Below are 25992 nucleotides of genomic sequence, written 5' to 3'. Positions count from 1 at the left end.
AAGAGAAAGTTGAGGTTGTAAGAAGGAAAGAGAATCAGGTTCGTGAAGTGGAAGTTGAGGAACATTATATAGGCACAGATTCAGGCTTTGAAGAGAGATGGAAGGAACATGAAGAATGTGTGATAGTTGAGGCTGCATGAACTGTCAGATGAAAACCCGTTCTCCCACCGTTGGAGATGCATATTTCCTGAACCTCCTTTTGCGGACACATTCTGAGATCAGTTGCCCAAAGCTGTCGACACGCCTGGATTAAGTACATATACTCCAGACAACCCAAGCTTAATTCAAGCATCCTTGTTCTCTGCACATGCCATCTTTCTGATTAATAGCTCAAATATTAAGGAGTTTTCTCTATGCTTGTTCCAAAGAGCACCACTACTAAAGCACTATCATTTTGATGAAAAGTGATCGGGTCCAAGGATCACAGGAGACTGTTGATCCACGCGGCGGACGAGGAGTGCAATGACCGTTCAGCTGCACGTCGGCGGCGGCTAATACATCTTGACCAGTGGAGGTGTTTCCCGTGCCCAATGGCTCTCGTCGTTAAATCAGACATCTGGACTCCAGAGCCTACTCTGTATACCTAGATTAGATGATTTTGTGGGGTGGAGATCGTGGGGTATAATGCTGGGAAATTCATCGAGTCATCGTCACCCAGACATCATATTATTTATTCGGCTTGTTCCTAGTTTCATCTAGATCGTATGCAAGGTTCTGGTCCCCATCAATCTTGGTGCGAGTGGATGTGCGCTCCCGGTTCAAAGCGTTGGACCGCCGCGGTACGAGACAAGTCGTTTCCGAACGCATGCGCCGATACGGTCTCTTGTGGCACCCGACATTCGCTGTCACGGGCGTGGGCCGTGTTTGTGTCTGAAACGACGCTGAAGCTCTGTTTGCCTGACAAACGCGGCCGAGGCGATGTCCTGCGCGGGTTCTAGCATGCGTATCGTGACATTGATAGGGTGTAACTCGAGAAGTCAGGCCGTTGAACACGCACAGACGGCATGTGCTCAACTTGCTGTGACTGGATCTCAGCTTGACTCAGAGAGTCCAGATGGATGATTGAGTCTCAGCATCCTACAAATCCTTACTTTGCTTGTACAAAACACCATCCACACATCAGATTACTACCCATCTCTCGACTGGGGACCCCCAACCCGCCCTCTCTTGGCACCTGACCTCCCACGATCAAATCACCAACGCCGCAATGCCCGACATGCGAGGGTTCTACCGCCTCGTCGGATTCCTGACTTGTGCCTGTATCCCATGGCTTCACCGTCGTATCGTGGAATCAGACGTCGAATCTCTGTCGAAAGCGACCCCTCCATGTTACGAAGTTCATACGCATCACGCCCGATATTCAAGAGACCCGTATATGGGAGCCAGCGCAATACACTTCAACCTACCGGAGAAAAACAACTCGCTTGATGGGACAGAGTACCTGGAAAGCAAGCCAAATGCCGATGATGACGGATGGATGTGCAGCCATAGGAGATGCTGTCAGTAAAATCAACAGAGGTTTCGCACGAGCTAGTCAAAATGAGACTTCTTTCCCTGTCTCTCATCTTCGTGTATCTATGGGACCTGACAAACCCAGCACTGCCCACGACAATACAAGCTAAACTCCTGAAAAGAACAGTTTTTCCTTCAAAATGACAATGTACCCCAAACACCGTACGCTTATAAGTGTAAATCGTTGACATGAACCTATCTCATCATCGTCATTGAGCCCCTCCAGCATGGGACTCGGCAACTGTCGACGCAGGTCGATAGCTCTGCGCCTCCGCCGCCCTCAACTCGGTCAGCCACGAGTCCATGCGCCTCTGCTTGTCCTCGCCGGCCTGGACAAGCCGCACGTAGGCTGCTGCGCCATCGTCGGTGTCCTCGTCCATGCTCCACAGAGTCAGGTGTTCTGCGACGGCCAGGACAGCGGCGAGGCCAATCTCAATAAACGGGTTGCGCCAGTGCCAGGAGCAGGCGGCGGAGAAGATGAGGATGCAGGTGTCCATGGCGTCGGAGAGAAGGTTCACCAGGAGCGCTCTACGCACCTCGCGCCTGCTGGGTGCATCGAGGTCAGCCGTCCAGAGCAGGCCGCCCAGGAGGAAATCCCTGGAGCCGAGAAGCGCGCCCAGCAAAAATGTCGCGCCTGTGGTGGGAATGTCAAATGACGAGAGGCCGATGGCCGGCCAGGCGATGAAGGCGAGACCACGGACGACGCGCACGGACGCGAAGAGGGTGATGGCGATGCGCTGCGCCGAGTTGAGAGGTGGCGATGGGGGTGGCGCTGGTTTGACGAGTAGAGGCTGCGTTTCCGTGATCATGACGGTGGGCGTGTCCTTCATTGCTTAAAGGGCAGAAAAGGGAATGAGAGCAAGGAGAGGAATGCCGCACTCTTGTCTTTGATATGATGAGGCAGTGGGAGTTTTGCCTTTGGGGTTGGTGGTGACTACCAGGTAGTCTCTCTGCGCTTTCAAGATTTTTTTCGCTCGACTATGGAGCCGATCGCGATTCGCGATCCCTGACGACGCGAAAGATGGGGGTAGAAAAGTGTGATGACGAGAGGACCCTCCCTGCACAGGTTCAAAAATCACACACTCTGTCGATAGACTGAAACCAGCAGGCGGAGAAATGCTCACGAGAGGAAAAGATGCAGAGTAGTAGAGGAGGAGAGCGAGGCATCACCATGTCTTATCAGTCCCAGGCCAAGAGCCCCCCCACGGAAGGCGACCACACCGATGTCTCTGGGTACGATGGAGATGGTGGGTGTCATGAAGGCTGCGGCTGGCATTGAACTAAGGTCGAGTGCGTGCAAGATGCGGAGAAACAGGGTGGGTGGCGTCGAGGCGGCGCGTGTGTTGGTTGGACGGCCAGTCTCACAAGGCGCGAGCGGGATGGGAGCTCCGGGCAGTTGAGGACAGGAGGTTGGCAGGCGGATGATGGGATTCTCTGCTTCTCGCCATCATGGTGGTTTGCGCATGCACATGCACGACAGGAGGGTTACAGTGCATGCTCATCGTGCTGCGTGAGGCGCCGCCTCCAGTCGTCACGTCGCTCGCTGGCTGGCTGGCTGGCTGGAGGCGGTGGGTGATAAATGGCGACATGGACTTTGCCCCCCTCCAGTCGCTCCGGGCCCCAACGCCACTGTCCGTGGCAGAAGCTTCGCGTCTGTATTTCTCGGGGTTCTGCTGTTCTTCTCCAGATTGCTCGTGCCGTCTTTCTGGGGAAATGATGACAATCTGGCAGCTGGCAACGTGGTAGGGCGGAGGCACGAGTCTGAACATGTCCTCGAGATAAGGTCCTGGAGGTGTGGGCAGCCTGCGCCACACGACAACCTCACCAACAAGTGTCCACCACCTTACATGTATGATCTATCTTGGTTAGTTTACATCCAAGTACTGTGCCTTACAACTGACTGAATATCCAGGAAGAACATGATGGAAGACTATCCATAGGTATCATTAGAGGTACACATCCAAGCCTTAGACAGCACTTTAACAAGGTCCTTATTTTCCCCCGTCGCCAAGTACACTCTGGCTACCCTATGCCCACCCTTGAGCTTCCTCACCGCCTGCATGTCATGAGGATGAAGTGCACAACTCCCACAGGGCCAACCAGTAGCAATCTGTTCCTCATACGTATCATCGTCGACCGGCTGCGGGTGGCGCTACCCTTGGCGCATGCATTCAAGACCATCGCCTCGAAATGCGGGCTGCTAGTGGCCGGCACTTTTATCAGCTGCGCGGGTAGATCACATGCATCAACGAGCAGAGATGGTCTGTAGTCTGGGAATCTGCTTTGACTTGTGATCAGACCGTCTGCGATTCTTATCACCAACAGTCGATTTTTACTACTTACATGTAATTGGAAATACCAACAATCGTTGTCGAAGAGTGCCCGGTTACTACCACGTATCTAGACTCAAGATCTAGCAGGTCTAGTAGGTATGCTAGCGGACACTCACTGATGACTGGAGGCCCATTTCCGCCAATTTGAGTTTCTGCTTCTTATAACGCAGGTAGAATGAATTTTATAGACTGGCACGTGGCCGCATCTGCTCCTGCCTGTTTCTGTCCACTCCCAGAGTCTCGACTGAAGTCCCGCCCCAGCAGGCGCCTGCCAAAGGCCGATGGCATCTCTATTCCCGCGTCGCCTGCCGCGTGGTTGGCTCCAGGCGTCACCCCCCTGGCAGTTGCCAACGGGCAAAACATAGAGGCACGTCACCATACTGGGTGAAGCACGAATCCTCACAAACGACAAGCAGACGGCACAAGCCTTGGTCGACCAAGGTCTCATCTCCAACCCCCCCTGCGCCGACAACTTGTTGCACAGCATCAGCGAAAAGGTCCACGAGCCTCCTTGCATGAACGTCGATGGCCGACGCGGGAAGCCCTCGTCGCACCGAGCGGCAGGCCTCGGGCGCCAAGGCGTCATCTGCAGTGCAGCCTCAACAAGGACGAACCGAGTCGCCAGAGCCGCCTTTGCCCGGGGAAGAAGAAAAAAGGCTCCAGGAGGATGAATCTTCACCAGAGCTAGGCGTTAACGGGGCTGGGGTTGCCAATGTATCGGCCCAGGGGCTTCTACATGGTGACACCACTATCTTACCCGGGGGCTCCGACGAGGAGGAGGACGACGACGGAGAGTTCTCTGCTAGCAGCGTCAACTTTGACACAGACCGCGACTCGCTAACGTCCGAGGAGCATGATGGGTATGCCGAGTCCATGTCGCTACTCCCCAGGCTGTACGAGCACAGCTATGCGCATGGCAGGCGATATCACCGTTATCGACACGGACGGTATCCCATCCCGAACGATGAGGATGAGCAGAGTCGCGAGGAAATGATGCATGCGATGATGCTGGAAGCCACGGATGGGCGACTGTTCTATGCGCCCTTGGACGAACGCAACGTGAAGAAGGTGCTCGACCTAGGCACTGGGACTGGCATGTGGGCGATTGAGAGTCAGTCACGTTTGTCTCCGCCGGGAACCATATGCTCACAGATGTAGTTGCGGAAATGTTTCCTCATGCCACGGTAACAGGGACGGATCTCAGTCCCATACAACCTTGCTGGGTGCCACCCAATGTCAAGTTCGTCTGCTCCTCATGAGCCCAATCCCCTCGGGCGTCGCAACTGAGATTGGTAGGTTCTACGTCGACGACGTCGAAGCAGAGTGGATGAACGGTGACGACTTTGATTTCGTCCATCTGCGAAATATGATTCCGGTCCTCAAGGCTCCTGTCGACGTCCTTCGTCAAGCATACCAGTGAGTAAACCTCTCCAACGTCGTCTACTGCATGCCTGCTCACGCGATGCGGCAAGGCACATGTCGCCCGGCGGATGGATCGAACTGCAAGACGTCGACGGCCAAGTCCACACCGACGACGATACCGTCCCTGAGGACTGGCCCCTGTCCCGGTTTACGCAACACATGGTCGAGGCCTTTGCTCAATTCGGTACCAACGCGCACGCCGCCGTCTTGGGGGGCGATCAGCTGCACGAAGCAGGGTTTGTGAATATCCGGCATAATTATATCAAGCTGCCATATGGTACCTGGCCAAAAGACAGGTTCGTCAACATGGCTCCATTGGTGAGGTTTCACGCTGACCACATGGCCCAGGGTCATGCGCCTGGTAGGAATGTACTTCCGCACCGCTTGCGAGCAGTTCTTCCCGGCCGTGGGCGCTATTCACTTCCCCTTGTTAGGCTGGGGGAAGGCGGAGATGGAGGTGTTGTTCGCCGAGTGTCGACAAGCGATGCGCGATCCCAATGTCCATGCTTACGGCAAGATGCATTTCTGGAGTGGTCAGAAGCCGACATGATACCCTGTTATACAAGTTACGATTGATGATGACATGCTTAATGTGTGGTTGTAGGCAAAACCATTTCTTATTTTTTCGATGTCAACCCATTCACTATTAGTATCTACCGCCCGCTCTTCTTGGCCTTCTTCCTCCGCTGCTCGCCGTCACCAATGTCATCATCGTCAGCGCCACCGCTCCTCTTCTTGCGCCCTTCCTCGAGAAGCCTCTTCATGCCACCCGTCGCCTTGAACTTGGGGTTCGACGGGTCAATGGCAAACTCATGACTATCAAAGACAGCCTTGAAACGCGCATCGTCCACGTCCATCTGGAACTCCTCCTGCAGCTTGCCCTGCGCCTTGACGTCCTGCGCCTTCTTCTTGGACGCCTTGCCCTTCTTCGACCCGTGCTTCTCCGCCTTGACAATGTCATTCATGTCAAAGTGATCCAGGTGGGCCGCTTGCTCGTTGTCCGCAGCATCTTCGGCCATGACCTTCTCCAGCTTGGCCTTGTCGGCGGCCGAAGCAGCTTCGGCCGCGAGGCGGGCCTCGCGTTTGGCCAGGCGCTCCTCCTTTCGCTTGGCGGACTTGGACTGCGGCGCTGGTTCTTCGGCCGTGAAGAAGGGGTCGTTAAAGCCAAGATCCTCCTCATCTTGACCTGCTGCGGGCTCGGCCGCTTCGAGGACCTCATCCTCTTCCTCAGCAGCATCTGGATCAGCGCCCTCGCGCTTGGCCTTGGCCCTTTGACGCTTCTTCTCCTTGCGCTCACGCTCCTTGCGTGCGTACTTTTCAATCGTCGTCTCTTCCTTGTCGTCCTTCTTGGCCTTGGCGTTTTCGGACAGGGCTGGTGTGAAAGTGATCTCCATGTCACCCACGGGCACGTCCTTCTTGGATCCCTTGGAGGGCTCATCAGACAAGCCCAGTGCCTCGCGCATCTTCTTCCTCGCGAGCTCCTTCTTTGACAGCTTGGGCGCGCCCTCCTCACCAGCACCGGCCTCCTCTTGACCCGCTGCAGCATCCTCCTCCTCTTCTAAGAGGTCGTCTTCTGTGTCGCTGGCCAGATAGGCCTTCATGTCGTTCTCCTCCAACTCGGCCCGGCTGCCGCTGAATGCCCTCGCCATCGCATCCTTACGCGACGCCTCCTCGGGGTGCATGTCCCACGTGAGCTTGACCTTGGAGCTCTGCAGAGCATTCGTCACAAAGTCAATGGGCTTGTACGAGCTGGGCAGCTTGTCGCACCGGTCGCGCGGCTCGTCGTCAAATTCCACGTCGTCAGGCACGAACCGCAGATCCAGAAAGTTTGATGATGACTGGAACTCGGTGCCATCCGTCGCGTCGTAGATCTTCTTGGCCGTGACCAGGTCCGAGCACTCCATCACCGCGTAGTAGTATCGTAGGCGGTCGAGCTGGTACTTGCGGAGGGCGTCGCTGTCAAAGTCCTCGTCGTTGCCCTCCTGCATCAGCTGCTTCCTGATCTTCTCGTCGCTCTCTTCTTCTGAGTCGCTGTCCGAGTCAGAGTCCTTGGCCTTGGACTTGAACAGTTCCTTGGGCGGGCCCTCAACTTCCTCTTGCTGCATGCGCTCTTTGCCAAACTCGCTGGGATACACAGATACCCGCTCGACCCGCCCGCCGTCGGTCGCAAAGCTAGAGAAGAGGGCGAACAGATCGGTGGATTTGATGTGGTCCCAGTCCAGGTTGACAATGGCCAGGCGCTTGGTGACTTCGCCTCCTTCGACGTCAGCCTGCTCGTCCTGGAACTGCTGCATATTTGCCGCCGTCTCTAGCTCCACCCCGCCGTCCTCCTCGTCGGAGTCGTCTTCATCGCTTTCGGTGCTGTCGGAGTCGTCGTCCTCCTCTGACGAGGAGAAACCGCCGCCGCGGGCAGGATCGTACTTTTCGTGCGCGGCGCGTAACTCCCTCTGCACAATTTCATCGCCGTCCACCTCGACATCCTCTTCCTCGGGTTCCGCGTCGACCTTGTCCTCTTCATCCTCTTCTTGGTACAGGTTCTTCAGAGCCTTCTTCTTGGCATCGCTCTTGATCTTCCTTCCATACCGATCGACTCTTGCTTCGGCTGTGAACTCATCGTCGTCGAGCATGCGCGAGAAGCGCTTGTCAATCGTCGTCTTGTTCTTCTTCTTCGAGGGCAAGCGGAAGCGAGGGTCTGTCTCGAACGAAGCGAAGCGGGGGTCAGAAATGCGAGCGGGCGCGGCTGACGAGCCCGCCTTGGCCTTTGTGCCTTTCGCCATATCCAGATACGGTGTCGCAGAATTCGGAGCGATTGTCGAATGCGACAGGTGCACGTAGCGCAAATGACGAGTGACGGGGAGCGTTGGTGGTGGAGGGGCAGAATCTGTGATTTTTTTGGCGGTGAGGGTATTCTGCCAGGCGGTGTGGCCGCACTGTGTTGGCTGACAGAATGAGAGCGACAGTGTTTGACTACAGCCCCTTGAAGGGTGATTGAGTTTGGGAACGAGTTTAGTGGTTTGTCACATCTTGATTTCTATAGCATGAGACTATCTGTCTTCTATTCCTCTATCGAACGACGGCGTCCTTGAGCGTCTGGACCGTGCAAACGCCACCACTCTCAGTGACGAGCTTGCCAAAGCCCGTCTTGCCCAGCTGCTCGACAGCGCCAGCATTGAACGCAACCTCGAGGTTGTCAGTAGTGGTGAAGCCGGGCTGGATCGTCTCCCAGATCTTCTTCTTGGGGTTCAATTGACCCTCGGGCTTGTCGGCACCCCAACCCTCGAAGAACACCCTTTCACCAGCCTTGCTGCCCTCGGGTGGGCTGACCAGCTCGACGGGACCCTTGTGGTCGTCGGTCTCGCCCTCCTTGACCTTGGGGGAAGCGGCCAGCACCATGGCGGAGGACTTGATGCCACGCATCTTGACGGGCTTGAGGTTGCAGACAACCACAACCTTGCGGCCCTGCATGTCCGCAAGAGGGATCAGACCGTTGAGACCCGAGCATACCGTGCGGCAGATCTGGCCCTCGTATTCGGTGGTGTCCTCACCCGCAGGGTCGCCCATGGCAATCGTAGACACGTAGAGCGAGTCGGCATCGGGGTGGTTGACAGCCTTGAGAATGTGACCGACACGTAGATCGATCAGAGAGGGCGAGAGGGGAGCCGCAGCGGGCGCGGCCTTCTGCGGCTTCGGGGCCTTCTCCTTCTTTTCCTTCTTCTCCTTCTTCTTGCCCTCGACGCCGGCGACAGTCTCCTTGGCCTCAGCAACCTTCTCCTTCACCTTCTCCTTGGTGCGGTCGACAAGCGACGCGTCCTTGCCCTCACCGCCAGCGGCGGCGGCAGCAGCAGCAGCCTTCTCCTTCTTGAGACGTTCCTTCTCAGCCTTGGCATCAACGGGCTTCTTGACGAAGAGGACATCATCCTGGTCGACCTGCACCTTGTCGCTGACCGACAGACCGAACTGAGGGGAGTTCTGGACAAAGTCGAGGTGGCGCACAACGTGGGGACGACCCTGCTCGCCGGAGCGCTGCTCAGAGTTCCAGCCATTGACCACGGGCTTCAGGGTCTCGTAGATGGCGACATCAGCCTTGGAGGGCTTCGAGCCGAGGAGCGTGGTTCGAGACGACAGGTGCGCGTTGAGCGTATCTAGGATCGGGGACTGCTCTTCGACGGAGGAGGTCTTGAGGCGGTCCGAGGTGGTGAGCCATTGCTGGATCTCGGTCTCCTCAGTGGGAGTGTAGGTCTGGGAAGCGAGAGCGGACATTCTGGCGGCTAGTGTCGAGTAGAATCGGGAGGGACTTGGGCTGAGACGCCTCGTTAGATTGCGGATGGGAAGCAGGTTGGCGGTGGCAGAAACTGAGTCTAGGTCTCCTACTTGTAGGAGGAAGACTCGAAAATTGGGTTTTTGCTGTTTGAAGAGGGGGGACGGGAGTGCAGTGGTTGCGATGGTGGGGTCCTGGGCCCAGCATCGTCGTACCCCGCGAGACTGAGGTGCCTACCCTACACCAGGCCAAGGGGAGCAAGCGAGGAATTAAAATGAATACCCGCACAAACTTATGGGATTTCTTAGGGATTAAATGGCCCGGGAACTTATTAATCTTGCTATCCTGGAGTCATTGCAGAGGGCTGTTGAGACAAGCGTTTCCAGCGGGAGTGCACCCATCACTCTATTCACCTGATAATGGACTTCAAGAATTGTCAGGTGGGCTTGTGTTTCTCAATACACAAGTTGAAAGAAGCACTTCCGATATTAATATTTCAACATTGGCCACCGCAACAGGAGTATTTGGCAATTCTTCATTGTGCCTGCGCAAGTGACGCAGTTGTTGGCACGGTTTCATGGCGAGCGAGCGTGAATGGAAAACGTGATCGCGCGTTGCCGCTTGGGGCGTCCAGGCAGCTGCAGGCACTTTAACACCCCTGCCGCCCGCCCCATGATGCTCGACACACGCGACGAAGCGCGTCGCTTTCTTCGACTCTGGCACTGTCAACTCAGTTGCCATTCACGTCTGCCTCCAAGTGAATGGAAGGCTTGAGTGCTTGCTCACATTCCCCTGAAATCATCCCCATTTGAATCCTTTGGCTATTTCGTCACCTTTGCTGCCCTCTCCTCCTTGCTTCTCCCTTCCTTCATCGGCAGCGTCATCGACTCCCGATTGACGACGATCTGCAGTGCCAGGGCGCAACATCGCATCGACGCCTGACGAAGCGGAAGCTACTCGACTTCGTCGATGTTCGCTCAAATTTTCAACTCCTTGCATTGACCTAGCAAAACACAATATGGCTACCGCATCTTCCTCAGAGGACGAATTGTCCCGGTTATCAACCAGCGCCCCGACGTCGCCCCCTAAGTCCAAGGCGGCATCGCCCGCCAATTTGAAAGCCGAGGGGAATCTCACCGAGGACCAGATCTTTGAACAGGAGGAGGAGGCAAAGAAAGCCAATGCGCGCCTCGAAGAAGCCAACCGCAAGGCCCAAGCTAAGCGCAAACCTCGCAAGAAGAAGGCGGAAACAAAGGCGGAGCGCGATGCCAAGGCGCGAGAGCTTGATGAGCTCTTGATGAAGAGCGCTGCCTTCAGCGACATCTTGACAAAGAAGACCCAAGTGCTCGGCAGAGTGGGGAGTAGCCTGGATGGCAAACAGCTCGGCGAGCATAACCTGGAGATGGCCAAACAGCCAAAATGTATGATCAACGGGACGATGCGAGACTACCAATTGGAAGGTCTCACATGGATGTACGAGATATGCTCACAGGGCATGAGTGGCATCCTCGCCGACGAGATGGGCCTGGGGAAAACCGTACAGACCATCGCATTGATCGCTCTTTTGCGGGAACAAGAGGGCTACCTAGGACCGCACCTGATTGTAGCGCCACTGAGTACTTTGTCCAACTGGATGGACGAGTTTGAGAAATGGGTGCCCTCGATACCCGTCGTCATGTTCCATGGTACGCCTCAGCAGCGAAGGGATATCTTTGAGACCAAGATCAGTAAAAATCTCACCGGGGGTCGCCCCAACAAGCGATTCCCTGTTGTATGCACATCCTATGAAATGGTCATTGTCGAGCAGGCTGCTTTGGGTAAGATCAATTGGGAGTTCATCATCATCGTCAGTCACCACAGCCGCAGTGGACGATAGTACGCAATGCTGACATTGTCTAGGACGAGGGCCACAGAATGAAGAACTCGGAGGCAAAGCTGTTTCAGCACCTTCAACGATTCCCGTCCGCCACGCGCTTGCTCATCACTGGAACGCCTCTGCAGAACAACCTGAAGGAGCTCTGGTCCTTGCTGCACTTTTTGCTACCAACAATCTTCACTGACTGGGAGGCCTTTGAGTCCTGGTTCGACTTTTCTGAACTAGAAGACGAAGAGGGAACAGCGCACTTCATCGGCGACGAGCAGAAGCAAAGCCTCGTGAAAAAGATCCATATGATTCTGCAGCCTTTGCTGCTGAGACGCATCAAGCAGGACGTTGCAGCATATCTGCCACGCAAGCGCGAGTACGTGCTGTTCGCACCCATGACCAAGGAGCAAACGGATCTCTACAATACATTGACGGACCCGGACATAGACAGCAGGAGCTACTTGGAACAGAAGGCCATGGAGAGGATCGACGAAACGTTCAAGCCTGTGAGCAACGCCAAGTCGCGCTCTAGCAGCAAGTCAGTGGCAACACCACAGAAACCTGCGTCGTTACCAATTCGAGAAAGCCCGCGAAAGAAGGCAGAAGAGAATTCGCCGACGGCCGCCAATGCCTTCGATAAGCTCATGGGCAAGCGCGGGCGCGGGCGACCCCCCAAGATTGCAGCGCTTCAGGCCGAGGCTGTGACCCCCGAACCCAAGACTAGGGGAAAACGCAAGTCTGCGCCTACATCAGTTGCCCCCGAGCCCAAGAGCTCACGCTCAAGTCGGCAGTCAACGCCTGGTAGTACACGCAGCCGGCCGACAAGGGCGAGGCGGAGGTATAAGGAAGCAGAGTCGGACGAGGAGCGAATGTCCGATGATGAATTCGAAGCGAAGCTGGCGGACGAGATGATTGACTCGCAGGAAGAGAAAGATGAAGAGGCGGAGCTTTCTCCCGAGGAGAAGGCGCGAAATGATGCCATCATGCTGGCAAAGCAGCAAATCGCCGCGAAGAAGCTGGGAAACCCCATGGCCCAGCTGCGCCTGGTTTGTAACTCACCTCATAACTTTTACAATCCCTGGGCTGTGGCGACAGACATCCCCGTGGACGAGTCCATTGTCACAGCATCTGGCAAGATGTTGCTGCTTGACCGATTGCTGAAGCACCTGTTCGCCAATGGCCACAAAGTTCTGGTCTTTTCCCAGTTCACAACCCAGCTCGACATATTGGAAGACTACTGCCGGGAGCTCCGAGGGTGGAACACCTGCCGTCTCGATGGCTCGGTTGATCAGGCGTCACGTCGGTCGCAAATTAAGCAATTCAACACCGACGATGACTACAAGATCTTCCTGCTCTCCACTCGAGCGGGTGGCCAGGGCATCAACCTGGCGGCCGCAGACACCGTGATCTTGTTCGACTCAGACTTCAACCCGCAACAAGACTTGCAGGCCCAAGACCGTGCGCACCGCATCGGACAGACACGACCCGTTATTGTGTACCGTATCGCTACAAAGTCGACCGTAGAGGAGACCCTACTCTCGTCGGCGGATGCCAAGCGTCGCTTGGAGAAGTTGGTCATCCAGAAAGGCGGCTTCAAGACAATGGGACAGAAGTTGAACCAGGAGACAGACGAGGAAGGCCTCGACGCCGAGACGCTGCGTTCATTGCTGCTCAAGGACGGGCAGGTCTTCCAAGGCAGCAGCGGTGATGGTATCCTGAGCGAGAAGGATTTGGACATTATTTGTGACCGCAGCGACGAGGCATTCGATCGCGCCGAGAGAGGCGATGGCGATGCTGACGCGTACCGGGTCGTGGAAACAGGTGCGGACTCGATTACGATGACGAAGAAGGGATAGCGAAGCTGCATAACTTGGCTTTATTTGAGGTACACACATTGCTTGAAGCTGCGGATGGCTCTGTGGCTACAGGATTGCAGGATGCTCAAGCGCGTGGACTTGACTGAGCGTGGTTTTCATGGATACCACCAATCTGTATGGTTAAAGGGCGGGATATACATGTAGCAAGCATTGCTTGACCGAATTATTTAGCATCTGTTTGTTGGCCGGCACTCAAGCCTTTGGCCTTTGACTGCACTATTTACCTATTATAGCTTCACTTTGCCCCAAGTGTCCATCCAACTTCATGTCGAGATCAATCTACTGCTTCCTCAATCTGCCTCCTCTGACTAGCTGATCCCAGGGAGCCGCCACGGTTAAGTCTCTCTTGCACATCCAGGAGTTTCTTCTGTTGATTGAGTCGGCCCTTTAGCCTTTGATCGGCCTTGTTCTCCAGTCGATCAAGCTCCTCGCGCTCACTGATCGTCACGGCGCTGATGGCCCTGACGTGGTCCACCCTCTCCGAGTTGAGGCGCTGCTGCCATTCCAGCGTCTTCCTCTGCTTCGCTTCCTCAGCGTCGAGCTCGGTCGCCGCAATGGCCCTGGTGCGGGAGATTGACGCCTCCGTCAGAGAGCGCTGCTCGGACACACGTCGACGATGCGTCGCGGCCTCGAGCGATTCCTCAAGCTGCGCTCTATTCCGCACGGCCAGTAGATCCTCGTTCTGGAGCTGACGGCGTCGGGCGTCTTCCATCTCGGCCTTTTGCTTCCAGATCTGCCCCTCTACGCTGGCGAGCTCCCGTTTTCGCGCGAGGGATAGGGCAAAGTCCTGATTCTCCTCCGCCAAACGGCTGAGACGGGCTTTGCGGACCCGTTCCTCGACTTTGACATCCTCAGGCAGACCGACCGCATCCTCGGGCTGAGCGCCAGAGTTGGCGTAGTACACGTCCACAGCACGGTTGGCATACAGCAAAGCCAGAAGCTCCTCTTTGTAGTCTGATTCCGGCAGCAGCTTCTTGACGTACATTGTCGGAGAGTATGTGTGGTCCTCGTCAGTATACTGATTCAGGGGCTTGTTGATAAATTTCCACATGCCCGCCTTGAGCAGGATGCGACTTGTGGCCACGGGATCGCGTGCCTCGAAGCACAGATAAAGCAGGGACTTGCCTCGCGTCTTTATCGAGAGATCGGAGCCCTGATCAATGAGCAGATTCATTACCTTTTGCATCTTCTTCTCGCGCTCGGCGGTTAGTTCCGTGTCCGAGCCCTTGAGACAGATCTCGCCCAGCGCACTCCTGCCTTCGTGACAGGGGCTCGGGAAATCTGGATCGTGACCAGACTGGATGAGCACGCTGACAACATCCAAGCTCAAGGAGCGGGCCGCATTGTGTAGCGAGCCATCGTCTCTCGAGGGATCCGCGGCGAGTAGGTCAGCCATCATTTCGGTGCCTAGTTTACCGCCAATGTCGGTAGCCATTGACAACGGGGAGCGTCCTTTGTAGTCCACAATGTCGACCTCTGCGTCCCTGAGAAGCAGTTTCCGCACAAGATCCGGTCGGCGATTTTGGATCGCCTGCATCAATGGTGTTGTCCGCGATAAGGGAGTCTCGACATTAACCTTGGCTGTGTCTGCGTCAGTCCCACGCCAGAGAAGTGGCACGAAAGGAGTGGGCAAACTCACCACCGCGATCCAAAAGCAGCTCAATGAGTGACGAGCTGATCTTTTTCTGGGGCTGTGCAATGGCCCAGGTGAGAAGCGTCATTTGCTCTTGTTCATCAATGTCATCGTAGATTCGGTAAAATGTGGCTTGATCATGGTAGAAACCAGTATCGAGCAATGTCTTGAGGATCACAAGAGACCTGGGATACTGTGTCATGGCCTGCACCAGCACGGGGGCCGCATCTGGCTTCTGCGCCATGACATCCACTCTAGTTTCGCCGTCGCGATAGTCTGCGAATAGCTCGAATAGCTGCAGGGCGTCATCCTGGTCGAGCGCGGTGTCGAAAATGTGCTGGAAGGCGAATGACAACGACTCGGTCGAAGGATGCAAGGCCAGGAGCTCTTTCGTCCAGCCAACGTTTGCTTGGGACGCAGCCACTTGTAGGGGCTCGCCCCTGTTGTAGTTTACGTCCAGGCCATGTGATGCCAGCAAAGTTATGAACTCATCTGCTAGATCTGCCGTGTCTGGTGTGTGATTGTTCATGACTTGTAGTGCCATTTGACTCAGAGCGCCTCCCTGAGCTCCGTGCTCCAGGAGAACTCGGATAGTCTGGATGCCACTCTGAGAGAACCAGGATGTGAAGCTGTCTGGTGTATAACTTTCAGCAAAGGTATAATTGAGCGCCTCTGCTGGCAACGGCCGGCTGAGCAGAACACTTATTGAGGATGATGCGCCCTTCTTCACCGCATTGATGAGGGCTTTGCACTCATTAGCAGTTGGCGAGGCCCCATGGTCGAGCAGCAGTTGTATCAACCTGTCTTCGGAGTCCTCTTCGTTGACAGCATCGTTCAATGCGGCGTGCACAATGTCCACCACCGGCACACCAGCTTTGAACAGATCCAAAATGATGTTGTACCGTGTATCGCGATTCAGTCCCCAACAGGCTTCGAAAGCACGCAAAAGGGTCGGCTGCGAAGGTCTCTTTTGCCTGCCTTCCTGATCCCACAAGCCCAGGAGCAGCTCAAGATTCCGCATGAATGCGGTTCGTGTTGCGACCAAGACAGCTTCGCCGCTCTGGTAGTTGGGATCTGCCCCAGCGGCAAGCAGAACTCGGAGGACCTCATGTCCTGCCTCGCCGTAGCGTGCAGCAAATGCCAGTTGCGCGTCGACGGGCTCGCCTGACACTCCTCTTCGCAGCAACTTCTCGAAAATGACGGCTCTCTTGTTGAGATCTCGCACTTCAGTTGCTGCCTGAAATGCGTTCTCCAGTGTTGCCTTGTGCACCTGGCCTTCACTCTTCAGTAAGATCTCGACGACTTCGGCGCTACCGCCTCGGCAGGCCTCGATGATAGCCTGGCCTCCGTTGCTTGAGATACTAGCGCCATGAGCCATGAGGATATTGCCCAGTTCGATGTCGCCGTCCCTCGCAGCGATCAGGAGAGCATTTGATGCTTCTTCTTTGGAGATGCCGTCCTCGAGAAGCCGCGCGCATATTCCCCTACGAGATGCTCGATCGCGAATGCTCATTGCGCGGGCCAAGGCTGCATGCTTGACATCTAGCGTATGCTTCGACTTCTTTAATAACAGGTCAATCACATCTGACGCCTCTTTAGAAGCCGCCATGGCTAAGGCCTCGCCGTCCGTGGTATTGGCCTTTTCAGCCAAAACACCCAGAAGAGACACGTCATCTGTGTAGTGCTCAACTGCATGAATCAATCCTCTGTTGATCTGCAGAGGTGATGCCCCAGCCGCAATGAGCTTCTTTGTGAAGGACAGGCGGTCCATCAGGTCAGACAACTTTAGCGCATGGGGCAAAGCAGGGTCGAGTGTTGCTTGTGTTGGAGGTTTTGGGCTTTCCAAGAGTGCGTCTGTGATTGCAGTGCTGCCGCTGGATACAGCATGACACAGTGCTGGACCGTGATTGACGTCGGCACCATTATCCAAGAGCATCTTGATTGTGGACAATGACACTGCTCGTGAGCTGCTTTGTGTCAGAGTATGCACTTCGTTGGTCAGAAGGGTCGAAAGATCTTCCGGCCTTCTCGACTTGGCAAGTGCAATTTGCATCTTCCACGTTTTGCCATCCGAAGGTGGCAGTGATGACACCTCCAGGAGTCCCTTAGATATGGTCTCTGCCTGTGGCTTCCCAAGCCCAAGAACCAACTCAAGAACCTTGGGGTCGGGGTTTCCGACAGCTGCGCTAATAACATTGTAGCGGCTGTTGTTGACATCTGCATTGCCCTGCTGCAGCATCAACCTTAACAAAGACATGTCGACTGGCTTCTCTTTCAACGTCTCAGCGAGACCAGCAGTTGTTCCTTCAATGTCAATGGATGCCCCGGCTCCGAGAAGCAACACCATCATTCCATACCGCGTGCGATGGTCGGAAACCCTCATGACATCCGCGATTCGAGCGGCCGCGGTTTGAGGCGATGCTTTGTGTATGAGGGTCTCGAGAAGTGGCAGGTCAGCTTGAAGAATCACTGATTGCAGACCTTGACCTCGGTTGTAATTGATGTCCGCTCCGTGTTGCAATAGGAGCCCGATAAGTGCACCGTCTCTGGACGAGATATCCTCGCTGATCGCGTCCTGAAGTGCAGCATGGAGCGGTGGCCCTGACAAGGCTCCCTTGAGAAACAGCTCGACCATCTCGTAGCGGTCTGCGGCCGTCAGATTCTTGGTCAAAGGGAAGACTCTGGTCAAAGTGTCAGGTGAAGGTTGGCTAGCGAGAATCCTGGCCGTCATAGTTGTGTCCAATCGCAGCACGGCCGTTCGCAACGCATGGCCTTCCCGATAGTCAGGGGATGCGACTTCATGGCGTTGTAGCATCTGAGACGTGCTCCGACCACCGTTCATACCATTTGCTCCGTTTGAAGGCGGCTCGGGAAAGAAGGGTTTCAGCAGCAGCTCGACCGAGTTGGTATCGCCGGCTTCGGCAGCGACGATGAGCATGTCATCCAAAGGCCGCCCTTTCGCGCCCTTTCGCAACAGCAAGTCAAGTAGCATGTACCGATCGGCCGGGGCGATTTGTTGAGGTATTGACGAGACACAGCTGGAGGCCGCGGACGGCGACAATGTCGCAGAGTCGGTCAACAAAGAGCAGACAAGATCTAGTTGCCCTTTTTGTATGGCGTTTCTCAGTGCAGCGGCGTTGTTGTACTCGATGGATACTCCATAGGAAGCCAAAAGCCTCGCCATCTCATAAAACTGCGAGTCGCAGGCAACCTGGAGAGCGTGCGATAGCACCCTTCCATCTGCGCCAGCACAGATGAGCAGCTCCGCCAGTTGGAGCTTCATACCAGGTGTCAAAGCGGAGCTGTTGAGCGTGTTTTCGAAAGCCTGGCTCACGCCGGGGGCCTGTGGAGGCCTATTGCCCATGATTATGGCAAGAGAGAGGTCGCCGCGCCCCATGCTGACGGCAAGTTGAAGAGCCTCCGCTTGGTTGTAGTCGCCATCAGCCACTGAACGGCTGAGGTGTGTGACCATCTCCAGGCTCCCTATTCTTGTAGCGTCCACCATGGACTGTGATGCGAGAGACGGCGACGGCCTGCCATCTGATTGTAGAATGAGCTTGACCATGTCTGCCAACATGGAGACATTGCAAGCTTGGCGAAAGGCATCCTGGCCTTCGGCCGTTTGTGAGACATTGGCGCCAAATTGCAACAGGAGCTCAACGATGGGGGTATTGCCTTGCCTTACGGCCAGTGGAAGACAAGCGTCGAGGGACATAGGGTCGGCGTACGGGACAAGAACTTGGACCATTTCCAGTTGGTTGTTCTGTACCGCGAGTCTCATGAGCTTGGCCTTGTCCATGGCCCCATCAATACTTCGGCGTCGACTCAGAAGGTTTGACTTTTGCATAGACATGGCACCTAGGTCAACGCCCGAGGCTGTGAGCTTGGCGATGAGGGCCTCGGCCACGCCGGCCGATCCCGCTTGGGAGATCCATGTCGTGAGGACCTGGAGAATATGCTTTGGCTCCCAATGCTTGCCCTTCTTGAGATTGCTGGTTGAAAAGGCTCTTTGCAGGCCGCTCTTGGGCCGGGTATGAGAAAGTTCTATCGCGTGGCGTTGGAGAAGGTCCTCGGCGGTGTGGTCATCGGTGGGTGTCCGATGTGAAGGCAGGCTGGCTGGTCGTTCGAGGCGTGCTGGAGCAGCCGAAGGTAAAGTGACGTTCCATTCTTGGGCGAGTCGGATAATCCTACGTTGGCGACGATCCACAGTGATGGCCATTGCGAAGGCAGGTTATAAGAAAGATCCAATGCTAGATTTGCGACATGTGCGTTCCTTGAGTGCGACGGGTATCAATGAATTGGGGTGAAGGTAATGAGGCAAGTCGAGCGTGCCAACGCTTCAAACTGCATCACCGACCTAAGCTGCAACAAACTGGGACATTAATGCATGAGCCATCGCTGAAGGATATTGAAGCAACAAGTGACAGGACAGCGACCTCGTTCTGAATTGGGATGAGAGATCGATTATACCTGGAAGGCGAGGTACGTAGTACAATTGTCAATGGGATGATCTGTTGACTGTTCGGTGAGACAGTGAGAGTGAGCGCTCGACGTATTCTTCATACTGTGCTTGGCGCTGTCTTCTCTCGGGAACCCACCTTTATTTCACAAATTCGCCAATTGCGCCAGTCAATGGAGCGAGTTTCACTCGCATGGCAGCCCACAATCAGCAACAGGCAGGCGCAACCAAAGCGCGCACTGTGTTTTTTTGCATGCTCCGGGGCTCATGTCCCGTCGTCGCGTCCGCATCCCCACTGTGCCCTCCGCCGTAGCTTCCTGCACAACGCTTGACAAGCTTGGACGCGTCCGCACGGCTTTCTCGATATTGATGAAGCTTCCGAACCACAAAGTACAGACAATATGCTATTGTCTTCGACTCACAAACAGCGCATGACGCGATTCTGACCTCGCCCGCTATCGAAAACAAGGTTCAGCAACGATTCTGCCCAGCGATCCCCTTGATCCTGATTCCTGATGCACAGCCACCCTGTTCTGAGTCCTGAGTTGAGTCCCGAGTCCTGACAGGCTTTTCCCCTGGCCATTGCGTGGCGATCCACTGGCAGCATGCGCGCTCTTGCGCGTATTCGTTGTCGCAACGAGAGCCGGAACGAACTTCGCCATTCTGCGGGCCATTGCCGCGTGTCTTTTTGACGTTGCGGTATGCATGTCTTCGTGAGAGTGCTGTCACAGCCCTCCCATGGCCACGTTTTCAGGCGCATGTATGGATGCACCGAGTCTGGGATAAGACTCGATCAACCGAGTCCTTGCCATGATGGTCTCCGGTCACTGGCTCTTCAATTTGCTTGCAAGTCCAAAGAACTCGCACCTGGGTTGGTTCGGTCATTTTCTGCATAGCTAAATACGGAGTCCAAGTTGAAGATGGTTTTGAGCTAATCCGTCGTGACTGGCGCCATGCGCGTGCCGGCCTTGGTCATGTCCGCTCAACATGCGCTCACTCTCTCATGCCGGTACTGACATCTTCCAACAGCCGCACTTAAAGGATTCAACCAGGACGACAAGTTGACGACAGACAAACATTCTCCTACCAGCCGTCGACACCAAAAACTCATTCGCCAGCTCCGTTGCCTCGATAGACATGTCGCAGCTCTTCCCAGGCTTCACGCCCTTTTCGTTGCAGACCTCGCGCGATCCGCCCATCACGATCCATGGGCTCCAGAGCGGCTCATCGTCGACCAATTTGCCGCCACTGCTTCTGGTCCATGGATTCCCACAGAGCTACCACATCTGGCACCGCATCGCCCCAAAGCTGACCGAGGAGTTCAATGTGGTCCTCATTGACATCCGCGGCTACGGTGCCTCATCCAAGCCTGCCGATGTGGCCTGCTACGCCAAAAGCGCCATGGCGCGCGACTGCATTCAAGTGATGGACCAGCTCGGCTACACGGGGCACTTCTCTGTATGTGCTCATGACCGCGGCGCGCGCGTCACGCACAAGCTCTGCGTCGACTATCCAGATCGCGTCAAGGCGGCCATCCTCCTCGACATATGCCCGACGCTGGCTATGTACACGGCTACCGACTTTGACTTTGCCAAGGCATACTTCCACTGGTTCTTCCTGATCCAGCAGGAACCCTTGCCCGAGACGCTCATCTCAGCCAGTCCGAGAGCGTTCGCCAACATGTTCATGGGCGGGCGACAGACTGACGGTCTGCGTATCTTTGACGAGGAGTGCTTCGAGTATTATCAGAGCGTGATGGAGAAGCCAGAAGCCATCCATTCCATGTGTCAAGACTACCGAGCAAGTGCTACGTTGGATCTTAACGAGGCGAGGGAGGACATCAAGCTCGGGCGGCTCATCAGGAACCCGCTGCTCGTTCTATGGGGCAAGCATGGCGTGATTGAAAAGTGCTTTGACGCTGTCAAAGAATGGCAGGCTGTCGCTGCGGAGGGCGTCACGGTCCGGGGGCATGCTGTTGAATCAGGACACTACATCCCAGAGCAGACGCCTGACGAGGTGCTCAAAGCGATCAGGGAGTTTCTGGTCTAGATGGCTGCCTCGACAGTCATCCGTTTGTAATGCTCACCATACTCTGCCAACGACAGCCGCAATTGATCGACTTGATTACGAACGGGGCCAGCTCAAGTAATTGATTGCAAGTTCATTCCTAATGGGAACCCCATGTAAAGCGAGACCGGAGGCGGCTGGCGGGGCGTATTTGTCTATACTTACGGATACTCTGGTAATCGCTGTCTAATTGTAGATGGACAGTGACGCTATAATAGCTGTCAAGACCCAAACCCCTCCAACAGCCCCTCCTCCCACCCGAAGGCCGCCGCCCTCTTCCTGCTACTTACCAGACAGCGTCGATCCACATCAGCGCATCGCAATTATTAATGACCTTACTAGTCTAGTGTCGTTGCGGCTCCGTCTTCTCATTACCTTATATACCACCCTCTCTACACGGTTGCTGCGATCGTCATTAGCTGCGACGTACTTCAAGACCCAATCTCCCCTCCCCTCAGCTCAGCACACATCAACTACGCCTCTACATCTCCACGCCATCCTCCTCCACCATGGCTCCCATCCCAGCCAAGATGAACGTCGTTCAGATCGCCAAGAACGGCGGTCTTGACGTTCTGGAGAATGCGCAGATCCCCATCCCCAACCCCACAGGCGACCAGGTCCTGGTCAAGAACGCCTACTGCGGCGTCAACTTCATCGACACATACTTCCGCGGTGGTCTGTACCCTGCCCCTCGCTTCCCTCTCGTCCTCGGACGCGAAGCAGCGGGTGAGGTCGTCCAGGCCGGCAACGGCTTCCGGGAGGGCGACAGGGTCGTCTACATGTCCGGCACCGAAGCCGGCACCTACGCGGAGTACACGGCTGTCTCGGCCGCCAAGCTCATCAAGATTCCCGACGCGGTGACCCTGGAGACCGCCGCGGCTGTCTACCTGCAGGGTCTCACGGCATGGACGTTTATCCGCGAGGCGGCGGCCGTCAAGGCTGGTCAGTGGACTTTTGTCCACGCGGCGGCTGGTGGTGTCGGTCTGCTGCTCGTCCAGATGCTCCGCTCTGTGGGCGCCAAGATCATCGCCACGGCGAGCACGGACGAGAAGCTCGAGTTGGCGAGGAAGAACGGCGCCGAGTGGACCATCAAGTCGTCCGACGACATTGTCGCCAAGGTCAAGGAGATTACGGGCGGACATGGCGTCGACGTCATCTTTGACGGCATCGGCAAGACGACTTTTGACGCAGATCTGGAGATGATTGCCCTCAAGGGGCAGCTGATCTCCTTCGGCAACGCGGTGAGTGCCAAACAGCTCCTAATTTTAGTGACAGGTGACTAACTCGACAGTCTGGCGCCGTGGAGCCCTTGAGCATCCTCAAGCTCGCCCCCAAGAACGTGCGTCTCATGCGCCCCGTCGTCAACGGGTACGTTACAGAGCGAGAGGACCTGGAGAGATACAGCAACGAGCTCTTTGATCTCGTGGCGGGTGGAAAGGTAGAGGCGAGGATCCACGAAGTGTACCCATTGGCAGAGGCCAAGCGGGCACAGGCTGACATTGAGAGCCGCAAGACTACTGGCAAGCTACTGCTCAAGTGCACATGAGTGACTTGGCACAAGTGGCACTCGGAATCAAAATGTCATTTGTATGTTCGGAATCAGGCTGTCTCGTGCAACGTCTTCATCAGCGGTCCCCTTTCTTCTGGCCGTTCAGCTCTAGTCGCTTTTGGTGTCCCAAGTGACAGTGCTTTGCCCTGGCTTGAAAGATATGACGGCGGTCTTATTTGATATGCTGGAGGCTCAGTGAGTTCAAGTTCGGACGCCGGAGCTTGGTAAGGCTGTGTCGCTTCCAAATCGAGAAATCGCAGACGGTATACAGTCATGGCGCCAAAGATGCACATCACGATGTACATGGCACTAGTTGAGCTGGTCAGATTGTGCTGAACGCAGGACGTTCTTTACAGGTATACTCACATATAAATCATGCCCCCAATCCACGTTGTGCTGACCATGGGACACTGCGTCAGCTCCCACCCCCAGACATGGCAGGAGGGCAAAACCGCGTCGTCGATGATGGGCACATAGGTGGCCTGAAAGGCGACGCAAATCGTCCAAGCAAGGGCGAGAATGATGAAATAGGGCAGCACACAGAGCATAAATCTCTGCAGGCGCTTGATTTGTTCCATGGTGCCGTTCTTCGTCGCGTGCCCGAGGCGGAACAATAGCATCGTGCCGATTGTCGGATGCACCACCACATTTAAACAAGCCAAGGCGATGACCAAGGGTCGAATGATATTTCCCGGGGGCGTGAATCGAATGTAGGCTTTCTGCAGCGCTGGGCGATCGCCATCACTCTGCGCGCCCGTGTAGGCGATGACGGAGATGGCGAGCATGGCCAGGTCAAGAACGAGGGCGGGAATGAAGAAGATGAGCATTTTGCGGGCCGGCCATAGGGCTGCCTCTCTTGTGTACCCTTTGCCCTCAGAGGTCATTCTGGAGTAGTGAAGGCTGTTCGAAAAGTAGTAGGCTGATCAAGAAGTACATGGAAGTAAAGAGGCAAATGAAGGGCCTCTTTCGTCCGTTGTCACTCGACGAGATATATCAAACTAGCTCTCGAAAACACATGTCTCAATACACGACGCCTATTAGCCACAATAAACGACTCTGAAATGGCCAATCGACTTGACCACTTCAGGTGCGGCTGAAGAGAGTCAGTCGCCTGCGGGCTGCGTTGTGCTCAGAGGAATCGGGATGCCCAGCCAATGGAATTACACGAAGTGCAATTTGGCCTGCGCCTCGCTTGGGCTGATTTGATGGTCCTGTTCTTCGACAAGAATACTGAGACCTTTGCTAGGCGTTCTCATTCTGCCTGACAGTGTCGGTGGTGAAGTGAGTTTCGGGTCTGAGGGCGATGTCACGCAGAGGTGACGACCGGTCACCGGATGCTGCTGCCCTGTCATGGTGTCACCTGCCCCCCTGGAGGCAGCTTCCTGTCACTTACCAACTTTCTCAGCCGGTGTTTGGAATCATCACTCATCACCTCTATTTTTAGAGATATGTCACCGAGCATGGACTCACCACGCGTAGATGATCCGGCCATGGAAACGCCACTGAAAAAGCACCTCGATGCTCTGCCTCTAGAGATCCAGCATTCCATCTTCCGCCTCCTCGACCCAGCAGGCCTCATCGCGGTGAGCCAAACGAGCCGATTCTGGCGACGAATCATCAACCCCCAGAGACAACACTTCATTGAGCGCCTCCTAGCATGGGAGTGTCTCCCCGAGTACGGTGGTCCGCCGTGCAACGTCTCCATGGCTCGCAACTCACCTATACCGGACTGGGACACTGATGGTTGGAACCACGCTCGCTTTGCCTGCGGAGGCTGCCTCGCGCTTCGCAGACACACCGATTTCAGCTACAAGTACATTGCCAGGCTCCGATTCAAGAAGCCACAGCCCGAATCGCCACCATCGCTGCTTCTCACAAGCTGGGAGCCGTCCAACCACAAGCAATGGGGTCGCAAGCACTGGAAGCAAAAGAAAGAACAAGGCAATCTCGCGCCACGCGAATGGAAACGCCGTCTTGGTTGGGCATTGGGAGGGTACCGTCGTGGAAAGGTATTCGTCGTTGTTGACGGCATCCGAAGACGAGCGAGCGAGAATTTAGACACTCATTTACGCTACGGATGCGAAAGCTTCCGCAACATTTCGGATGCCGAGTGGGCATGTATTTCAGACGAAACGGAAGATGCCTTGATGGAAAGAGAGGTGGCCAAGATCGAATACGCGCACTCTGGATCCGACCGCCATCTTCGCCGTTGCCACACATATCGTCTTGGAGCGAAAGGTTGCATAAGGAATGATATTTCTGGTTACTACAAGAACAACAACTCGTGCCCGGAAACCCAGGGTCGTACCGTGTCTTTCGAATCCCCGTTGGAGCGTTGGTTCCCGGGCCTGTTCTCCAACACGGGTCTACCGCGGCCGCCCATCGATCGAAACGACCTCCCCTGGAGGATGACTGGCTCTTTCCATCGTCAGAATCTGATTTACAGAATGTGCCGGACATGTGGCACCTGGAAAGAAGAGCGCTCATTCCCATTGGGCTATATTGACGACCACGCATGTTACCATTGCATTGCCAGTGAGCCACGAGGGCGGGACAAGCTTGGTACACTTCTGCAAATGAGACTCATTACATGTTGCGAGGGTCCTATGCAGCATCTGCAGTTCCGCCTCGAACATAACGCGCCTCGCCGGCTGTTGTCAGGAGACTGGCCCGCCACCACGCGGGAAGACGCTCCAAAGGGCCCTCTGGAACCCCCCGACAGAACTTTGATATGGGATTTCAAGACACTTGCCGAGTTTGAAAAACGGTATAAATATTGTCTCGAACTATTCAAGGAGGGCCATCTAAAGCTGACACCAGATTCTCGCCGCGTGGGACAGCACGCCAGCCTGATGTTCTCTTGCTGGATATGGTTGGGGAAGACTTTAGCTATGCTCCGGGACGACCCAGAACCTTTGTTAGAGTGGGCTCTCGCGCGACATGGCGCAGAATTGGGCGAGACAGCGTGATGGGTTGTGAGGATTCGAGAGGCGGTCCAGTGCTCCTGGCCAGTGCCAG

The 25992-nt window shown here is 55.5% G+C and overlaps 10 protein-coding genes across 10 annotated transcripts; 5 read left to right on the top strand and 5 right to left on the bottom strand.

Moving 5' to 3' along the window:
- Nucleotides 1–1614: 1614 nt before the first annotated feature.
- Nucleotides 1615–2608, bottom strand: F5Z01DRAFT_221406 (uncharacterized protein). The gene has a single exon (XM_046258217.1). The coding sequence runs from the start codon at nt 2340–2342 to the stop codon at nt 1722–1724; it is 621 nt and encodes a 206-aa protein (XP_046116564.1). The 5' UTR covers nt 2343–2608; the 3' UTR covers nt 1615–1721.
- Nucleotides 2609–4053: 1445 nt separating this feature from the next.
- On the top strand, nt 4054–5869 carry F5Z01DRAFT_221503 (S-adenosyl-L-methionine-dependent methyltransferase). The gene is made up of 6 exons (XM_046258218.1): nt 4054–4212; nt 4259–4956; nt 5004–5085; nt 5142–5261; nt 5318–5563; nt 5616–5869. Exons 2-6 carry the CDS (start codon nt 4371–4373, stop codon nt 5815–5817), a joined length of 1236 nt encoding a protein of 411 aa, XP_046116563.1. The 5' UTR covers nt 4054–4212; nt 4259–4370; the 3' UTR covers nt 5818–5869.
- Nucleotides 5870–5874: 5 nt separating this feature from the next.
- Nucleotides 5875–8124, bottom strand: F5Z01DRAFT_660136 (uncharacterized protein). Its single transcript, XM_046263812.1, has one exon. The coding sequence runs from the start codon at nt 8042–8044 to the stop codon at nt 5921–5923; it is 2124 nt and encodes a 707-aa protein (XP_046116562.1). The 5' UTR covers nt 8045–8124; the 3' UTR covers nt 5875–5920.
- A 148-nt stretch (nt 8125–8272) lies between these two features.
- Nucleotides 8273–9700, bottom strand: F5Z01DRAFT_660135 (multisynthetase complex auxiliary component p43). The gene has a single exon (XM_046263811.1). It carries the CDS (start codon nt 9525–9527, stop codon nt 8331–8333), a length of 1197 nt encoding a protein of 398 aa, XP_046116561.1. The 5' UTR covers nt 9528–9700; the 3' UTR covers nt 8273–8330.
- A 392-nt stretch (nt 9701–10092) lies between these two features.
- Nucleotides 10093–13418, top strand: F5Z01DRAFT_710085 (SNF2 family N-terminal domain-containing protein). Its single transcript, XM_046266473.1, has 2 exons — nt 10093–11371; nt 11425–13418. Exons 1-2 carry the CDS (start codon nt 10544–10546, stop codon nt 13243–13245), a joined length of 2649 nt encoding a protein of 882 aa, XP_046116560.1. The 5' UTR covers nt 10093–10543; the 3' UTR covers nt 13246–13418.
- On the bottom strand, nt 13419–19405 carry F5Z01DRAFT_660131 (uncharacterized protein). The gene is made up of 2 exons (XM_046263810.1): nt 14906–19405; nt 13419–14847 (listed from the first exon to the last, which is right to left on the bottom strand). Exons 1-2 carry the CDS (start codon nt 19116–19118, stop codon nt 13541–13543), a joined length of 5520 nt encoding a protein of 1839 aa, XP_046116559.1. The 5' UTR covers nt 19119–19405; the 3' UTR covers nt 13419–13540.
- Nucleotides 19406–20280: 875 nt separating this feature from the next.
- On the top strand, nt 20281–21662 carry F5Z01DRAFT_221140 (Alpha/Beta hydrolase protein). The gene has a single exon (XM_046258211.1). The coding sequence runs from the start codon at nt 20496–20498 to the stop codon at nt 21405–21407; it is 912 nt and encodes a 303-aa protein (XP_046116558.1). The 5' UTR covers nt 20281–20495; the 3' UTR covers nt 21408–21662.
- A 1-nt stretch (nt 21663) lies between these two features.
- Nucleotides 21664–23148, top strand: F5Z01DRAFT_221141 (uncharacterized protein). The gene is made up of 2 exons (XM_046258212.1): nt 21664–22666; nt 22717–23148. The coding sequence occupies exons 1-2, from the start codon at nt 21935–21937 to the stop codon at nt 22969–22971; spliced, it is 987 nt and encodes a 328-aa protein (XP_046116557.1). The 5' UTR covers nt 21664–21934; the 3' UTR covers nt 22972–23148.
- F5Z01DRAFT_221271 (uncharacterized protein) lies at nt 22867–24083 on the bottom strand. Its single transcript, XM_046258216.1, has 2 exons — nt 23341–24083; nt 22867–23283 (listed from the first exon to the last, which is right to left on the bottom strand). The coding sequence occupies exons 1-2, from the start codon at nt 23856–23858 to the stop codon at nt 23025–23027; spliced, it is 777 nt and encodes a 258-aa protein (XP_046116556.1). The 5' UTR covers nt 23859–24083; the 3' UTR covers nt 22867–23024.
- Nucleotides 24084–24422: 339 nt separating this feature from the next.
- On the top strand, nt 24423–25943 carry F5Z01DRAFT_675750 (uncharacterized protein; the record flags this gene model as incomplete). The annotated part of the gene is made up of 1 exon (XM_046265183.1): nt 24423–25943. One exon carries the CDS (start codon nt 24423–24425, stop codon nt 25941–25943), a length of 1521 nt encoding a protein of 506 aa, XP_046116555.1.
- Nucleotides 25944–25992: the final 49 nt, after the last annotated feature.

The sequence above is a fragment of the Emericellopsis atlantica genome (assembly GCF_019669845.1).
Source record: "Emericellopsis atlantica unplaced genomic scaffold F5Z01scaffold_20, whole genome shotgun sequence".
Taxonomy (NCBI): domain Eukaryota; kingdom Fungi; phylum Ascomycota; class Sordariomycetes; order Hypocreales; family Bionectriaceae; genus Emericellopsis; species Emericellopsis atlantica.
The sequence above is the reverse complement of the archived record's forward strand: the minus strand, read 5'-3'. Positions and strand labels throughout refer to the sequence as shown.

Excerpts from the sequence above, each read along its gene's own strand:
- F5Z01DRAFT_221406 (XM_046258217.1), bottom strand. The coding sequence starts at position 2,342 with ATGAAGGACACGCCCACCGTCATGATCACGGAAACGCAGCCTCTACTC.
- F5Z01DRAFT_221503 (XM_046258218.1), top strand. The coding sequence starts at position 4,371 with ATGGCCGACGCGGGAAGCCCTCGTCGCACCGAGCGGCAGGCCTCGGGC. Across the intron at positions 5,086-5,141 it reads TGGGTGCCACCCAATGTCAA|GTTCTACGTCGACGACGTCG; the intron begins GTTCGTCTGCTC and ends TGAGATTGGTAG. Across the intron at positions 5,262-5,317 it reads GTCCTTCGTCAAGCATACCA|GCACATGTCGCCCGGCGGAT; the intron begins GTGAGTAAACCT and ends CGATGCGGCAAG.
- F5Z01DRAFT_660136 (XM_046263812.1), bottom strand. The coding sequence starts at position 8,044 with ATGGCGAAAGGCACAAAGGCCAAGGCGGGCTCGTCAGCCGCGCCCGCT.
- F5Z01DRAFT_660135 (XM_046263811.1), bottom strand. The coding sequence starts at position 9,527 with ATGTCCGCTCTCGCTTCCCAGACCTACACTCCCACTGAGGAGACCGAG.
- F5Z01DRAFT_710085 (XM_046266473.1), top strand. The coding sequence starts at position 10,544 with ATGGCTACCGCATCTTCCTCAGAGGACGAATTGTCCCGGTTATCAACC. Across the intron at positions 11,372-11,424 it reads ATTGGGAGTTCATCATCATC|GACGAGGGCCACAGAATGAA; the intron begins GTCAGTCACCAC and ends GACATTGTCTAG.
- F5Z01DRAFT_660131 (XM_046263810.1), bottom strand. The coding sequence starts at position 19,118 with ATGGCCATCACTGTGGATCGTCGCCAACGTAGGATTATCCGACTCGCC. Across the intron at positions 14,848-14,905 it reads GCTGCTTTTGGATCGCGGTG|CCAAGGTTAATGTCGAGACT; the intron begins GTGAGTTTGCCC and ends ACGCAGACACAG.
- F5Z01DRAFT_221140 (XM_046258211.1), top strand. The coding sequence starts at position 20,496 with ATGTCGCAGCTCTTCCCAGGCTTCACGCCCTTTTCGTTGCAGACCTCG.
- F5Z01DRAFT_221141 (XM_046258212.1), top strand. The coding sequence starts at position 21,935 with ATGGCTCCCATCCCAGCCAAGATGAACGTCGTTCAGATCGCCAAGAAC. Across the intron at positions 22,667-22,716 it reads TGATCTCCTTCGGCAACGCG|TCTGGCGCCGTGGAGCCCTT; the intron begins GTGAGTGCCAAA and ends CTAACTCGACAG.
- F5Z01DRAFT_221271 (XM_046258216.1), bottom strand. The coding sequence starts at position 23,858 with ATGACCTCTGAGGGCAAAGGGTACACAAGAGAGGCAGCCCTATGGCCG. Across the intron at positions 23,284-23,340 it reads ATTGGGGGCATGATTTATAT|TGCCATGTACATCGTGATGT; the intron begins GTGAGTATACCT and ends CAGCTCAACTAG.